General features: G+C 39.1%; 1 protein-coding gene across 2 annotated transcripts; it reads left to right on the top strand.

Moving 5' to 3' along the window:
- Positions 1-208: 208 nt before the first annotated feature.
- Positions 209-16,933, top strand: LOC142193876 (aquaporin-5-like). Of its 2 annotated transcripts, none has more exons than XM_075262889.1 (4): positions 209-575; positions 7,045-7,202; positions 12,019-12,099; positions 16,195-16,933. In XM_075262889.1, the coding sequence occupies exons 1-4, from the start codon at positions 209-211 to the stop codon at positions 16,411-16,413; spliced, it is 825 nt and encodes a 274-aa protein (XP_075118990.1). In that variant the 3' UTR covers positions 16,414-16,933. The 2 variants fall into 2 exon arrangements, with proteins under 2 accessions (XP_075118990.1, XP_075118989.1); XM_075262888.1 differs by lacking the exon at positions 209-575 and adding an exon at positions 4,462-4,870 and having other exon boundaries at positions 7,041-7,202.
- Positions 16,934-17,647: the final 714 nt, after the last annotated feature.

Here is a 17,647-nt window from a genome sequence, read left to right as displayed (position 1 = left end):
TATTTTACCATTAGGGAAGGTCTGGATTTTTGTGTGCTGGAAACTTTTAAAGATCTGTCTTGCTCCTTGGGTACAGCCCTTTGTGTAATGGCTCATTGGTCATCCAGTTGTTATATATATATGGCACTGAAATTCCTCTCCAGTAAATAGTAGGAGACGGGCAAAGAACAAACTTCTTTATCTGGCGACGATATCTACATAGAGCACCATGAGGAATGAAATGTGCTCCTTAGCTTTTGTCCGGGCGGTATTTTCAGAATTTTTAGCCACCTTAATATTTGTATTTTTGGGATTGGGATCTGCCCTCAACTGGTCATCAGCTCTCCCTACCGTACTACAGATCTCTATAGCTTTTGGCCTTGCCATTGGCACCTTAGTACAAACATTTGGACATATAAGTGGGGCCCATATCAATCCAGCTGTCACCATAGCTTTCTTGGTGGGGTCTCATATCTCAGTATTGCGTGCCATATTCTATATAGTTGCCCAGCTTGTTGGGGCAATTGCAGGAGCTGGTATCTTACATGCAGTGGCTCCGGTTAGTGTCCGAGGAAACTTGGCCATCAATCAGGTATGTATATATATCTAGATATATGTGTTATTGTATGTGTTCATGTCTGCCTCTCTATATAAATATGGGAAAAAGGTAAAAGTTACCCAATCCAACATTGGTATTAATAGTACTGTGTGAATGGTCATTGGGAGGATTCGCCATTATGGGCAATAACAAAGTTTGTTTTTTTTTAATGATGATGACAATTTTATTACATTCTACTATATCCGAGTATCTACTATTGACATGTATATAAAATCACTATTGTACCCAGATTATAAGGAGATGTCGCTCTCTTGGGCTACTTGTAAAGGACGGTATGGTGACCGCTAACAAATGCTAATAAAACCCATTAACTGTTTCAGTTCTTCTAAATCTACGAATTGAATGTATATATTTATTTGAGTTTTTCATGTAGCAGTTCATTGTAGGTTTACAAACTGTGGATTTTACACACGTCTACCATGTTATCTCTGACAACTTGATTCTTTTGAAAGTTCACCATATATCTTAGAGAAAACTCAGCTAAATCCACATATTTTGGCCGATCAAACCATAGAGACACATACATCAGGCTACGTTCACATCTGAGCCAGGGTCTCTATTGGAGACTCCATCGCTGTGTCCGCCAAGAACCAACAGAAGAAAAAGTCCTGGATGGAGGACTTTTTCCTCCACTGGTTTCAGCTTTATAAACAATGGACACCCAATGGACCCCATTATAGCCAAGGGGTCCTCCGAGCTCAATGTGTAACCACTATTTTAGCAATCCTAGCGTCAGCATGTAAATAGTAGGATACATTTGTAACTTAAGACAATTTACGGAGCTGCTTCATGTTTCCAAATACAGTAGTTTAATTCACCGATAGGTTTAACCCCTTAACAGTCGCATTAAAATAGCAAAAACCCTCACGAAAATGTAGCAATTTTTTATTGCAGATTTTAAATTTATGACTCAAATAAATATTGCTGACACAGAACTCCAATTCCTTATGTAAATTTAACCTTGTAATGATTTAACGCATTTTAGCCTTTAAACCAGTAACATTTTATTCCTCTATACATTCCCGCATTCATAACTTTTACATTTTATTTCCATATACCTTCATGACACTTTGTATATTGTAGGTACATACGACTTTTTGATCAGTTACTTTTTAATTTTGAGAGTTGAGATGAACAGAAAGCACCAATTGCGCCATCTGAATTTTAATGTTTATGGTGTTTTTCATGTCGACTAAATAATGTACTCATTTTATTTCAGGGGTTGTTACAGATGTGGTCATGCCAATTGTATGGTCTTTATATATTTTTTTCATTAAAAAGAGAAAAAAAAGTATATTTTTACCTTATTTTCTATAAAATGACTTAACTGCTGCGGTCAGTATTGACCACAGCATATAAGGCGTAACATGGCATGTATATGTTCAGTATGTGTTCCGCTTACAATACTGTGCAAGCGGCCATTTTCTTGTGGCCGGCGGGCATCCGCAGTCGGCTTTGCTCGAGGCCTAGAAGTTTGAAGCCAACCCCGGGAAGAAGAAGCGTGAAGACCCTGTTCCTGAAGAAGATGGAGGCGGCGCTGGAGAGTTCTCTTCTAGCATTAGGGACCGCCCCCAGTGCTGTGAGAGAACTCATTTGCATACCGATGAAAACCGGATTATATACTGAACGCCGATGCGGAGAAGACATCTAAAGGTAGGAGATGAATAGCCTTTCTTAAAGGAGTATTCCCATGTACATAACCATTTTTAAATTTGTAGATAATTAAAAGTTAATCATTTTTGCAAATATAAGTAATTAAAAATTCTGCAAAGTTTTAAAGATTTTCTCTAAATATCTTGTCGTCGCAAGTTGTTGTCTTGACCGGTTGCCAGTGGATACGACCATTAATGCAGGAACTTTCTGAGGTCACTAAATCTGCCATGATGTCCTTATCGTGGCCGCGATATCTTCTGACATATGTGGTTTCCCTGCTTGATAACCCAGCAACAATAAAAAAAAATCATGGCTGCGTTCCTGACAAGTTCCTAGAAGGTAGAAAGTTTCTGCATTGTGGTCGTATCCATTGGCAATCGATCAAGACAACAGACTGTCACCACTAACATAGTGAGATAAAATCTTTAAAATTATGCAAAACTTTTAACTACTTGTATTTGCAAAAGTGTTTCACTTTTAATTATCTACAAATATAAATATGATTATGTTCATGGGAATATCCCTTTAAGGCTATTCCTACGTGTTAGGGACAAAAAATTGACTTCTAATGATAGGATCCCTTTAAATGTGATTGCTCCCTCTGCAGTCTTCCTGAACGTATCCTGCTCAGGGGAAACTGTAATACACTTTGCTCAAGCCTTCAGTAGGGTTCGTTCAGAACTGTGAGGAGGTTTAAGGCAGTTTGACAGATATATAACACCTCCTAAGCCAACTACAATGTTGTGAAGAGGCCTTTAATTGAAGGAGACACATAGCTTTATGGCAACTTTTTGCATAATCAGATCTACTATGAGTTTTTGTCAATGCTTTAAGAGGCAAAGCAATGCTCAGTGTGGATATCTAGAATGTTCTATTGGAATTCATTATGATACTACAGGTCTACAACTATGTATAAGGCTGGATTCACACCTGCACTCATTGCCCGCTCAGGCATTCCATCCATCATTCCACTTAAAAAATGGAAGCTGCACTTTTCTCTCTGAATTTTTCCACCTTTTTAGGGTGAAAACTCGGCAGACCCCATTATAGGCTATTGGGTCTGTGGGGCCAATATGCACCAAAAATTACATTAACAGTATCGTTACTAGTATTAACAGATCGTTACTAGAGATGAGTGAGTAGTATTCGATCGAGTAGGTATTCGATCGAATACTACGGTATTCTAAATACTCGTACTCGATCGAGTACCACTCGCTATTCGAATGGAAAAGTTCAATGCAGAACCAGCATTGATTGGCCGAATGCTATACAGTCGCCCAATCAACGCTGGTTCTTCTCCTACCTTTAGAAGTCTTCTCCGTGCAGCTTCCCCGTGGCGTCTTCCCGCTCTGAATGTCGCTTGTAGTGCGAGCATGCGCAGTCGGCTCTGCCCAGGCCCGATGCCTGGCAGAGTGAATTCAGAGCCGTAAGACGCAGCGGGGACGCTGCACGGAGAAGACTTCTCAGAGGATCCAGCCCGACCCTCACTCGTGGACTTGGTAAGTGTAATTTGATCGAACGTTGCCTACCCCTGAAACGAGCATTTTCCCCCCATAGACTATAATGGGGTTCAATATTTGATTCGAGTAGTCGAACATTGAGGGGCTACTCGAAACGAATATCGAATCTCGAACATTTTACTGTTCGCGCATCTCTAATCGTTACAGAAGTGACACTGTATACATTTTAAATTCCATGGGCTGCCCATCCCCCGCTGACTACAGAATGTTAGAAGTTGTCCCAGTAGCATCGAGACAGCTATGAACTATAGCCTGTAGGGACTGGCAGGAATGGATGATCAAATTCTTACATCCACTGGAGCTACTGACACGTTCAGATCACCTGAATAAAGCTAAAAGGAGTTGTGTATGTTTTGAAAGCCATATTGCACAATATTCTCTGTGCATTGTTGTCTTATAGCAAGTAATATTTATATTAGCAATAATAGTTTTCCTTATGAGGAACCAGGCAACGTATTAAGGAATCGGAATGTTAGATTCTCTTGTGGCACCCCAAGTGTCCCGCATGGGCTATTGCCAGTATAATACACTTTCTTTTCTATTTTACCTTTAGGGACGGTCTGTATTCTTGTGTGCTGGAAACTTTCTTGCTCCTTGGGTACAGCCCTTTCTGGAAAGGTTCCCTGCTCTTCCTGTTGTTATATATATGCCACTGAAATGCCTCTCAAGTAAATAGCAGGAGACCCGGGCAAAGAACAAACATCCTTATCCTGCAACGATTTCTACTTAGAGCACAATGAGCAATGAATTGCGCTCCTTAGCTTTTGTCCGGGCAGTATTTTCAGAATTTTTAGCCACCTTAATATTTGTATTTTTGGGATTGGGATCTGCCCTCAACTGGCCATCAGCTCTCCCTTCCGTACTACAGATCTCTATAGCTTTCGGCCTCGCTATTGGCACCTTGGTACAAACATTTGGACATGTAAGTGGGGCCCATATCAATCCAGCTGTCACCATAGCCTTCCTCCTGGGGTCTCATATCTCAATATTGCGTACCATATTCTATATAGTTGCCCAGCTTGTTGGGGCAATTGCAGGAGCTGGTATCTTATATGGAGTAGCTCCAGCTGAGATCCGAGGAAACTTGGCCATCAATCAGGTACGTATATATATATCTAGATATATGTGATATTGTATGTATTCATGTCTGCTGCTATGCAAATATAAGTATGGGAAAAGGATACACAATCCAACACCATCAGTATAGTGTGAATGGTGGTTAGTAGGATTTCTGGGCAATAATAGGTCATGACAATTTTATTACATTCCACTGTATCCGAGTATCTATTGTAGACATCTACATGCAAATCACCATTTCCACAACCTGACATATGGATCCAGACAAAGAGCAGAAAACAGTCTTCTCTTTGTATTCCTATACTATATAGTGATTTCTAACAAAAGCTAATAAAACAGGATAATGACAGTTTCATCTATATCAGCTTATTTACTTTACATAGCAATTTGTGACAGCTGTCTTTATGTGGCACAACTCATCAGACTGTCACAATCTGATATTTGTGGCTTTTACCCTGGTCTACAAGTACATCTATTGTGTTATCTCTGACCCCTTATTGAAGCGTTCACTTATAAGTCCTCTATATGTGTCTATATGTGTTAAAGAATAACAGCTGAATTCATGTATTTTGCCTAGATGCCTATGTAATGTCTATGGGCTCCTCCACACTCTCTCCAACAGATGTTGTCTAGGAAATCTTTGTTTTTCCCCCCAAGTGATAACCCAACACCAGAGGTGTCTTACATTGTTTTATTGTCATTTTCTTATGGAAAGCGCATAGGAACCAGGCATGCATGTGTATGGGATGTGAGGAGGGTGTGAGCTAAAGGATATTTAAGGTGTCTGAAGTAAATGAAGGATTACAAGGGACTCACTTCGTGATATACAAATCTGCTAGGGAAAGTCACCATACTTCATTAAGGTTTTTAAAGATATAGAAAGATAGATAGATAGATAGATAGATAGATAGATAGATAGATAGACAGACAGACAGACAGACAGACAGACAGACAGACAGATAGATAGATAGATAGATAGATAGATAGATAGATAGATAGATAGATAGATAGATAGATAAATAGATACTAGAGAGATAGATACTGTAGATAGATAGACAGATAGATAGATAGATAGATAGATAGATACTGTAGATAGATACTGTAGATAGATAGATAGATAGATAGATAGATAGATAGATAGATAGATACTGTAGATAGATAGATAGATAGATAGATAGATAGATAGATAGATAGATGATAGATACTGTAGATAGATAGATAGATGATAGATACTGTAGATAGATAGATAGATAGATAGATAGATAGATAGATAGATAGATAGATAGATAGATAGATACTGTAGATAGATAGATAGATAGATAGATAGATAGATAGATAGATGATAGATACTGTAGATAGATAGATAGATAGATAGATAGATAGATAGATAGATAGATACTGTAGATAGATAGATAGATAGATAGATAGATAGATAGATACTGTAGATAGATAGATAGATAGATAGATAGATAGATAGATGATAGATACTGTAGATAGATAGATAGATAGATAGATAGTATCTCTCTCTCTATTTATTTATTTATTTATTTATTTACAGTATCTATCTATCTATCTATCTATCTATCTATCGATAGATAGATACTGTAAGTAGGTAGAAAGATAGATAGATAGATAGATAGATAGATAGATAGATAGATAGATACTAAAGAGATAGATACTGTAGATAGATAGACAGACTAGAATATTGTTTACAGAACATCCCTAGACTTTTTAAGTAAATTTCATAGGATCATGTAGTGTATAATGTGTCCACCCTCATAAGCCTTCTGCATACATACTGTACATGTTCTTCTAGAGCAGATCTTGGGAATCACAGAGAGATCTGTACTGTCGGTGTTACCATATGCTTCATCTTAGCCTGTGTAGGGACAGCTGCACACAGTATACTGCGCTCCACATGTAATAGACAGGCGCTGTCAGATGACATTGATGAGTGATTTATCATCAGTTATATGAGTGATCTGCAGCATTTCTGCTCCTCGCTGACTCATTTTGTGCATGAGGGGAAATGTCTAATTAGAGTTATCTAGATGATTCCCTGAAAGATAATTGCCGTGTATTATATGAAGAGTCAATTAATTCTAATGATAGTTTATTCTTCTAGCAGCAGTAAGGGACTGCCAGGATTAATCAAGTCTGCGAGATATATATTAATAATTTTCCCCTTGCAGGTAGCGGTCGGATCCCCAGGTCTGGCACTTGTTGTGGAGTTGTTACTGACGTTTCAGCTGGTCCTCTGCATCTTTGCATCTACAGACAGCAGACGAAACGACAATGTAGGGTCACCAGCTCTGTCCATTGGCTTTTCTGTGTCTCTCGGACATCTCCTAGGGGTAAGATCCTTGTGAAGGCAATATATATATATATATATATATATACTTATTTATTTATATTATTATTATTATTATTATTATTATTATTATTATTATTGTATTTATATATAGTATATTTACATATTTACATAGGAAATCATAATTAGGCAATTATGATTATGTTGTAAGAATAAATAAATAAATATTGGACTACATTATATGAAATAATCAGCAGACTGATATATAGTTTGGTAGGAAAAGATTCAGTATAACTTGTATACTACTGATTGATATTCCTTCTATATCTATCTTTCTATGGTTATACCATCTGTTCAATGATTACCTATATGAGTGTGCACACACATAGCTGTCAGTCATTGTGTAGGACCGCCCACTGGACTCCTAAGCATAAAAAGTCCAAGTGATACTAAATATTTTTCCACAAATCTGTATATCAGTCTCAGCTACTCCTGCTCTATGACATGATGCAGGTAGATTATACAGAATATTTATGGCCACCGATTCCCTTAAAATGGATGTATCATCACAATAACCTTTGTTAAGTTGAAGCTGACCCATCCGTCATACATTTTCCATACACAGACAGGCCAAGTCTATAAGCGTTAGAGCTGCCTTTTGTCAGTCTTCTCTGTCTAATTTAGGGGGGTCCGGAGTGGGTGACCCTTCACTATGGCGACCATATGCATATTGATGGAGACATTTTCATAAGACAAACTCCTTTAAGTAAAATATTCTTAATAATTACAACTCCCATTGCCAATAATATTGGTTAATAGTGTGGAATGTCAGGAATTTTATACTACCCTGCTTAGTAAATATTTGGTAATCTTAAGAAGTTCTTCTTTCTATTACACGTCCAGGCAGAACGCAACACATTCATTCAGATATCATATTTAGTTTGAACTGGGTCCAGCTCTTTATTACACTAAATGAGGGCTCCGCAGGTAACACAGAAATGGATCAAAATCAGATTATTTTCAATAAAACATTCATATATTATTATTATTATTATTATTACTAAGGATGAAAAAACTGATTTGGATAGAACCTGATTTGACATGAATTTTCCAAGGGCTTTGGGGTTTTCAGCAACTTTTAGGGTTCACCACCCATGAAACACTCTTATACACCACACAGTATAATAAGTGAAGGCTCAGGGAAGGGGAATGAAAATAACAAACATTTATACTGACCTTGCCTCACCTCTCTTGGGTGTCCGACAGTCCCTCTGTGTCCTGTTTAGGCCTCTCTGGCTGATGTCACGTGCTCCGGGATAACGGTGCCTCAAAAGCATCATGACATCAGTGCACCCCATGTGACCATTGAAACCCAATCACGTGTCAGCCAGAGGCCTGAAGAGAATGCAGAGGGAATGCTGGATGTTCATAGATGTCAGGCACTGTCAGTTTAACTTTGTTATTTTTACTTGCCTACCCTGGGCCTTGACTTAATATGCAGAGTATAACAATAGCACTTTCAGTTTGAGCCAAAATTCGCAACAAACCGGAGGATCGAACCTCACGTATATCCGTCAGAATGAATCTCTTGAGTTTTGCTCATCTCTAATTATTATTAAACTAATTCAAAGGTTGGCAATCATCACAATAAGAACAAAATGACTATGAAATTTCTGTTTTATCTAAAAACACCCCTCCCCCCCCCGAATATTGAAAGGCGCACTCCAGTGAAAACACTTTTTCCATCACTGCACCCCTTTCATCTTTCTATCTTTCTTTTTCTTTCTTTCTTTCTTTCTTTCTTTCTTTCTTTCTTTCTTTCTTTCTTTCTTTCTTTCTTTCTTTCTTTCTTTCTTTTTTTCTCTTTCCTTTTTTCCATCTTTCTTTCTTTCCTTTCTTTCTTTCTTTCTTTCTTTCTTTCTTTCTTTCCTTCCATCTTTCCTTCTTTCCATCTTTCTTTCTTTCTTTCATTCTTTCTTTCTTTCTTTCTTTCTTTCTTTCTTTCTTTCTTTCCATCTTTCTTTCTTTCTTTCTTTCTTTCTTTCTTTCTTTCTTTCTTTCTTTCCATCTTTCTTCCTTCCTATCTATCTTTCTTTCTTTCTTTCTTTCTTTCTTTCTTTTTTTCTCTTTCCTTTTTTCCATCTTTCTTTCTTTCTTTCTTTCCTTTCTTTCTTTCTTTCTTTCTTTCCTTCCATCTTTCCTTCTTTCCATCTTTCTTTCTTTCATTCTTTCTTTCTTTCTTTCTTTCTTTCTTTCTTTCTTTCTTTCTTTCTTTCTTTCTTTCCATCTTTCTTTCTTTCTTTCTTTCTTTCTTTCTTTCTTTCTTTCCATCTTTCTTCCTTCCTATCTATCTTTCTTTCTTTCTTTCTTTCTTTCTTTCTTTCTTTCTTTCTTTCTTTCTTTCTTTCTTTCTTTCTTTCTTCCTTCCTATCTTTCTTTCCATCTTTCTTTCTTTCTTTCTTTCTTTCTTTCTTTCTTTCTTTCTTTCTTTCTTTCTTTCTTCCTTCCTATCTTTCTTTCTTTCCATCTTTCTTTCTTTCTTTCTTTCTTTCTTTCTTTCTTTCTTCCTTCCTATCTTTCTTTCTTTCCATCTTTCTTTCTTTCCATCTTTCTTTCATTCTTTCTTCCTTTCTATCTTTCTTTCTTTCCATCTTTCTTTCTTTCTTTCTTTCTTTCTTTCTTTCTTTCTTTCTTTCCATCTTTCTTTCTTTCCATCTTTCTTTCATTCTTTCTTCCTTTCTATCTTTCTTTCTTTCCATCTTTCTTTCTTTCTTTCATTCATTCATTCTTTCTTTCTTTCTTTCTCTTTCTTTCTTTCTTTCTTTCTTTCTTTCTTTCTTTCTTTCTTTCTTTCTTTCTTTCTTTCTTTCTTTCTTTCTTTCTTCTCTCTCTGCTATATATTCCATGCATGTTAATTGGTCTATACATATGACTATACCTATACATATGACTATGTCCGTGAACAACAGAGCATGACAGTTTTTTGATCATCATGAAAAATGGTCCATCAAAAAAATGGATGTATGAATAGACCCATAAATATTCATGGATTTTAAAATGTCCATGTCCAATGTGCATGTCGTGTCAATAAAACCTAAGAAACTCACATATATTACGATAGGTTCATCAAAAAATGGAAACCCAGTCTATTAAAAAAAACAGTTACCTGCAGAAACTCACGAACCTCTTAGACTATAATGCGGTCTGCCGGGTTTCCATCCAAATTCCACCCCAAAAATGCTTGCAGGACTTTTCTCTCCGCATTTTTCAAGCAGATTCGTTGGCAGAATCCCTGAACAGAATGCAAGCGCTGGTGTGAATACAGCCTTAGGCCCAATTCACATCTGCGTTTGGTATTTCATTCGGGTAGTCCACTTGGGACCCCTGAAATGTAATACAGAACTCATCAAAAACTGGTGAGCAATAATACGACGCGAACCCAATAAACTAGAATGGGTTCCGTGTGTTTTCCGCGCAGTGTCCGCACAAATCATGCGTAGAGAAAAGTGCTGCTTAAAGTAGTTTTTTGAACTGGGCCTCAGTAGGTTATTTTTCAAAGTATGGCCTTGCTTAAAATAAACTTTAAATATATTATTTTTTAACACTTTTGTTTGTTTTTTTTAAATCTGCAATATTATCCATTTTTTAAAAAAAAAAGAAAAGAAAACTCCAGCCGTGCCCATGAAGTCTAAAATAGTCTGTCATATTGTAATTCCTGGAAGTGGACCACAGTATTCTGGATGAGACCCATTGACTTCTATGGGAGAGACCTGTGCAGTGACCTGGGCGGAGGTCATTGTGTTGAGAAGAGAGTAGATAAGCTATGAAATCATCTATTGGCAATGGTGGATTCTGTGTCTTATCTAAATATACATGCAGCGCCGCACCTCCCATGAGGCGACCTGAAGCGAACGCTTCAGGCGGCGCTATGTCAGGACCCCAAGGAGGGCGGCATTTTTGATTACCTAAGCCAGTCCAGGACAAGCTGTCCTGGACTGGCTTAGCACCGAGCGGTGGTTTTGGGAGGCCACTGGAGCAGCGCTGCTCCAGCAGCCTCCCCTCACGCTCAGGCAGAGAGCAGGTCATCTCCGTGCCTGCTCTCTGCCTGCGAACGGCGCTAAGCCCCGCCCCCTTCATACGGCCACGCCCCTTCGCTCAGCCTCCTCCTCTGGGGGGGGCGGCTTTCTGTAGTTCGCCTCGGGCGGCAAAACTGGTAGGTTCACCCCTGTATACATGATAGAATTTTTTATATCTTGATAATTCCAAGGAATAAAAATTTAAATTGATTTAAAGGAGTTGTCCAGGCAAAAATGAACAACCCTTTTAAAGTTTAAATAAACTGAGGGCAGTGAAAAAAGTAAATAAAATTAAAAAAAAAAAAAAGATACTCCTTTAATAGTCCCACAGTGGGGAAATTTCAGGGAATACTTACCTGTCCCTGTTGCTCTGGTGTCCTCTTGCACCTCCCATGTTATCTGCGGTGTCTCCTAGCGTTATGCTGAAGCCGCTGAGGTCAATCAGCAAAGGACCTGTATGTCACTGCCTGTGACATCATTGGTCCTCTTCCTGAGGCCACTGAGGTCACTGATCGGACTCAGCAGTCACGTGACCACTGAAGCCAATCAGCGGCTTAAGCACAAAGCTGGAAGAGACCCAGAAGAGCAATGTACTGGGAGGCGAGGGACAACTATGAAGCAACTAGGACAGGTGAGTAAGGATTTTTTTTTTTCACTTCCCCAACGTACTTAAAATTTTTAAATTTACCCTGGACAAACCCTTTAAACAATAGTTAATTTGCCTATGACGGATTTCATTTAAGATATAACAATTGCAACTAATTATTATAAATCTATTGACAGATCTACTTCACCGGATGCTCTATGAACCCAGCTCGGTCCCTCGGCCCATCAGCCATTACCGGAGTCTTTAAGGATCATTGGGTGAGACATTACTTAATATGAATATTTATTCTAAAAGAAATCAGGAAACCTATGAATTGTTATATGACACGTATGTGGTATTAGTATAAGCTGCAATTTAGTCCTCACCTATAGGCACAGGCCTACATTGCCTAATAATACATTTATTCTAGGTGAGTATGAGTTATACCACAGATGTATACTAGAGATGAGCAAACAGTAAAATGTTCGATGATATTCGATATTCGTTTCGAGTAGCCGCTCAATATTCGACTACTCGAATCGAATATTGAATCCTATTATAGTCTATGGGGGGGAAAATGCTCGTTTCAGGGGTAGACAACATTCGATCAAATTATACTTACCAAGTCCACGAGTGAGGGTCGGGCTGGATCCTCCGAGAAGTCTTCTCCGTGCAGCTTCCCCGCTGCGTCTTCCGGCTCTGAATTCACTCTGCCAGGCATCGGGCCTGGGCAGAGTCGACTGCGCATGCCCACACTACAAGAAAATGCCCGCTTACAGTCAAAGCGGCCATTTTCTTGTAGCGAGGGCATGCGCAGTCGGCTCTGACCAGGCCCGATGTCTGGCAGAGTGAATTCAGAGCCGGAAGACGCTGCGGGGAAGCTGCACGGAGAAGACCTCTAAAGGTAGGAGAAGAACCAGCGTTGATTGGCCGACTGTATAGCATTCGGCCAATCAATGCTGGTTCTGCATCGAACTTTTCCATTCGAATAGCGAGTGGTACTCGATCGAGTACGAGTATTTCGAATACCGTAGTATTCGATCGAATACCTACTCGATCGAGTACTACTTCCTCATCTCTAATCTACACCAGTCCTGACTGACAAAGACTTCAGATCAGATGAACCAAAATGTGCTAGGAGTACCAAGTGTCCGGACCAGTTGTGTGCCTGTCAGGGAATGAATTAAGATTGGCATAAGAATCGTCAGTGTTAATAAATTCTCCCCCCCCCATCGGGTGCCATATTAGGACAGCAAAAGGGATGTGCAGAGCCTATATCTCTCTGTGTATCAGGTCTAGATCATAAGATTACCAGCCACTACATTACTCGTAATTTTCAGATAGTTTGTGCCCCTTTGTATACAATACATGTTATATCTTAATAAGATCATATAAAACTGAATTGCCGAAAGCAGGAATGTAAGGCCCATCTCATAAATGTATTTATAAAATGCGATATTATTACAATTGTGCTATACACAGAGGAGGAACATCATATACATGTAATTACACATTGCAACATATCATGAAGAATAACTACGGCCAAAAGATACACATGCGATAGCTCTCTGCCCATGTTAACTATGTGTGTAATTTTAAAAGGCCAACTAAATACAGGGTTAAAGGGCTTTTCCATATTGACTTAAGTATATACGCTTCCTTAATAATGTAATAATTTTCTTTATTGCTTCTCTTAAAAATTATAATCAAGTCCATTGTTAAAGTGATTCAGACCTACAGCGGAGATCCATAAACCTAGTAATAATTGCGTTATGTAATTAGAAGTTATCTCAAGTGAGCGGCGCGCTTTATATTGCTTTTGTAGTGTATTTGTCATCCTAGAAGAATGACTTCCTTTGGATAACGTATATCTTGGTTTTGCATACAGCTAAAAGGTTACAGATGGTTAAGTTATATTAATATTATAAAACTCTCTTATTAATATGTATTCATTTTAAAGGGGTCCTGTCAGGTGAGTTTTCTACCATAAACTGGCCCATGTGCAGGATGAGGTAGTTCCCTTTCCATTGGTGCCCTCTGTAATCTCGCTGTTGCAGCAAACTCATATGTAAATTAACCTAAGTAGTCCTGGTGGGCGGGGCCAGCATTAGCCTAGTCATTGTTTAATCTCCATCACAGTCCCCTCACCCTCTAAAGTCACATGGGAGATCATACCCAAGAACCGTGATGAGAAGACGGATGGCATTACTTGACTTAAAGCTGCTCTCGCCCACCATGACTACGTAGGACCTTTTAGGGAGCGTTCACACTACCGTCGGTGTCTGACAGGTAGTGTCTGATGCTAATGTCCATTCAAGATCTTGTGCGGACATTAGTATTGGACATTAGCTGTGTCCATGACATTTTGTATTGATTTAAATGGACATTGGGTGTGTTCTTTTACAGTCCGTGCCTGTCCTTAAGTGTCCGTTCCCAAAGATGTCCGACTTTTCAAGCGGACAGCAAAAACCTACATGTCGGGTTTTGCTGTCCGCTTGAAAAGTCGGACATCTTTGGGAACGGACAGTTAAAGACAGACATTGACAGTAAAAGAACGCACCCAATGTCCATTTAAATCAATACAAAATGTCACGGACACAGCTAGTGTCCAATACTAATGTCCGCACAAGATTTTGAACGGACATTAGCAGCGCACACTACCTGTCAGATACCGACGGTAGTGTGAACGCCCACTTATACTTTCAAACATTTATAACTTCTCTTTACTAAAATAAAAAAGTCACAGAGAGGACACCAATGGAAAAGAATTACTAGCTCCTGAGTCCCAATAAGAAATCTGTACCACCTCATAGACCCCTAAGACTCCTGGGCCCCGGGGATATGGCACCACGTGCACCCCTTCAAATTACGACCCTGCAAAAATTTTACTTATACTGCAGCAAGACATACTTTTCACTCCAAGGACAGTTCCTACTTACCCTTTCCAAAGAGCAATGGTCTCCAATCTGTAGCTCTCTAGCTGTTCACAAACTCCCCCTGAAAGTCACAGCTGCATGCTGGGAGTTAAAGTTTCCCAACATTTGGTTACTCTATGTTCACCTCTGTGCTTGGGTTTCCGTTCTTCGGGTCTATGTGGGGACCGAAAAACACCAACCCAATCCGTTTAAAAAGCAGTTACCCATGGAAATCTGTGGACCCTGTAGACTATGGGGCTGAATTTTCACTGAGTTTTTGCCCAAAATATGCAGAGAGAAAAGTCCTGCTAGAATTTTTAGAGTGGAATGGGGAACGAAATCCCCTAGTGCTCACCAAGGGCAGATGTGAACGTAACCTGAGCCACATGTCGGAGACCATTGTAATAACACTTACCAAGGTGGACGTTTGGTCTGTAAATAAGCGATCTTACATTCGCAAGCCTTAAGGTGTTTTGAGTTTTAATGTAATGTACAGTATAGATGTTATTCTTAATATATTACCGTACTTATCTTCAATTTATCCTGAGCTACAGCTTGTTTTATAGTCCAGGAATGCATTCATTATATTGCTGCCTGATAAGCTGAAATCTTCCAATACGTCTCTCTAGTGCAGTATTTGGAAATGTAGTCTTTTCATAGGCACGATACAGATTTTTGAAAAAGTAAGGCCTGGTTCACATCTGCATCGGTAATCCATTCGGGGAGTCCACATGGGGACCCCCCAAATAGACTACCAAACGCATTGGTAAGATAAGATAAGATAATCCTTTAAGAGTCCCACAGTGGGGAAATTTCAGCATGTTACAGCAACATAGTAATACAGATACAGGATAATACACAGTAGTATATTACAGGACACACATAAGCTGAGAAGAGAAGATATACTAGGAGTCCATAGCAGCTAAGGAAGAGAAGAAGAAAGAAGGAAGACTTCATAACCATAATCATTCAGTTTTCTGTGCGGAGTGTCTTCGCTTGGTCTGATGTAGATTATACAGCCTGATCACGGTTGGAAGGAAGCACATGAGCCCGTAGACTATAATGGGCTCCGTGTGCTTTCACTGCACACCGCCTGCCAATGCGTTCGGTAGTCCGTTAAAGGTTCCCTTGCTAAAGACTGGAGCTCATAGCAACCACTAAACTTATCCCACATGTTAAGACGCCCTTCCTGCTTGCAGAGCTGCACAAAAATGGCAATTTAAAGGTCATAGTGTTTGGTGTAGAGTCAGTAAGTACAAATAGCCAGTTGTAAGCAGAGCAAATCAATATAACATATGGTCAAACTGTATTAAAAATTATGCAACGATAAAGCAATAAAAGTCCTTAGAGTGGCCCTTTTGGGGGACACTGTGTGAATGGGGTGAAGATGGAAAACTCCACTGGTCATAAACTAAGTATGTTAAGAGATTAAATTCATTACTTTCATTATTTTATAAGGTCTTTTGGATTGGACCTATTGTTGGTGGAATTTTGGCTTCAATCATCTACAACTTTGTCCTGTACCCACACAACAAGAGCTTGTCCGACCGGATCTCTATCCTGAAAGGCACATATGAACCTGAGGAGGAAACATGGGAAAACAAGCAGGATCACAAGCGGCAATCGGTGGAGTTGTACTCTGCCCACCCTCTGCCCAAGAGCACGGAGAAATTCTAAACCACACGGACTTCATGCCAACCCATAATTTATGTCATTTGACCAAGCTTAATCCGGGGCTTTCTGCAACTGCAGTTGGAGTGCACATAATTCAGTGCTGTAGATTCTCTTCACATGTAATCCTTTGTAAATATACTTTTGTTTTGTAGTGCTTTACAGTATTATTTCATACAATACCATTATCTTCTCCATTAATCTTTGAGGCTCAGGAGCTTGTAAACCACAGACGTCTGTCATATTCCATTTTATGTTGAGCCTCTTCCATAAAGTCAGTGGCATCTACTCTCACTGGGTATAGAGTCATCAATCATGCAAATAATTCAGTCTGACAGAATAATATATTGATCTCGAGACGTGGATTGTCTAATACAAGGTACACAGCCGCGCAGGTTGACTATAGTAACTCATCTCTGAGTAAACAATGTCACTTTATATACTTCAGCAGCCAGTTATAGTAAATGGCAATACATTTTATTTTTGTATTTACTATATAATTGAGTTTAGGCATAGAAAAAAGAAAGAATGAAAGTATGAAAGACAGGGCCACGTATATGATGCACTTAAAGACAACTAATATAAAAAATACAAGTAATATAAAATAATATATTAAATAATAAATCATGAATAACATCCTTAAAGAGCACTTTACCCCCAAAATAAAAAAGTAAATACACTATATTAGTTAGACCTGTTATTTCTGTTAGGCTTGATTCACATCTGCGCATGGGTTTCTGTTCAGGGGGTCCACTTTGGGGCCCCTCAAACAGAAACCTAACCTACATAAAAAAGTGGTTACCTTAGGAAAGCCGTGGACCCCATAGACTATAATGGGGTCCGTGAAAAATCCAGAGAGAAAAGTGCTGCTTGCAGTGCTTTTCTCACTGCACGAAAAATGGGAATCCCTGATCGCAGATATGAACGGAACCTTATATGTATTTAGAATAGCTTTGCTAAGGCTAGGTTCACACCTGTGCCTGTATTCCGTTCGGGGTTTCCATCCTCCAACCCCTTTAAAAAATGAAGAGAGTAAAGTACTGCAGAAACTGGGCGGAAACCTTGGGGACCTCAAGTGCGTAACCGCTTTTTAAGTGGGTTAGGTTTCCATTCTTTGGGTTCCCAAGTGGACACAAAGAAAAGAAACCCAAGGACAGGTGTAAACCTAGTGTCTTTTATTCCCATTCAGAGGAAAGCCATGTGTATAGCAGGGCAGGTCATAAGTGTTCTCACCCAACTT

This window comes from Leptodactylus fuscus, chromosome 2, assembly GCF_031893055.1.
Source record: "Leptodactylus fuscus isolate aLepFus1 chromosome 2, aLepFus1.hap2, whole genome shotgun sequence".
In the NCBI taxonomy this organism is placed as follows: domain Eukaryota; kingdom Metazoa; phylum Chordata; class Amphibia; order Anura; family Leptodactylidae; genus Leptodactylus; species Leptodactylus fuscus.
The sequence above is the reverse complement of the archived record's forward strand: the minus strand, read 5'-3'. Positions and strand labels throughout refer to the sequence as shown.

What these genes read in the sequence shown, in the direction of transcription:
- LOC142193876 (XM_075262889.1), top strand. Translation starts at nt 209, where the DNA reads ATGAGGAATGAAATGTGCTCCTTAGCTTTTGTCCGGGCGGTATTTTCA. An exon ending in CTTGGCCATCAATCAGGTAT is followed by an intron (nt 576 to 7,044) that starts GTATATATATCT and finishes CCTTGCAGGTAG; the next exon opens with CGGTCGGATCCCCAGGTCTG. An exon ending in CTCTCGGACATCTCCTAGGG is followed by an intron (nt 7,203 to 12,018) that starts GTAAGATCCTTG and finishes ATCTATTGACAG; the next exon opens with ATCTACTTCACCGGATGCTC.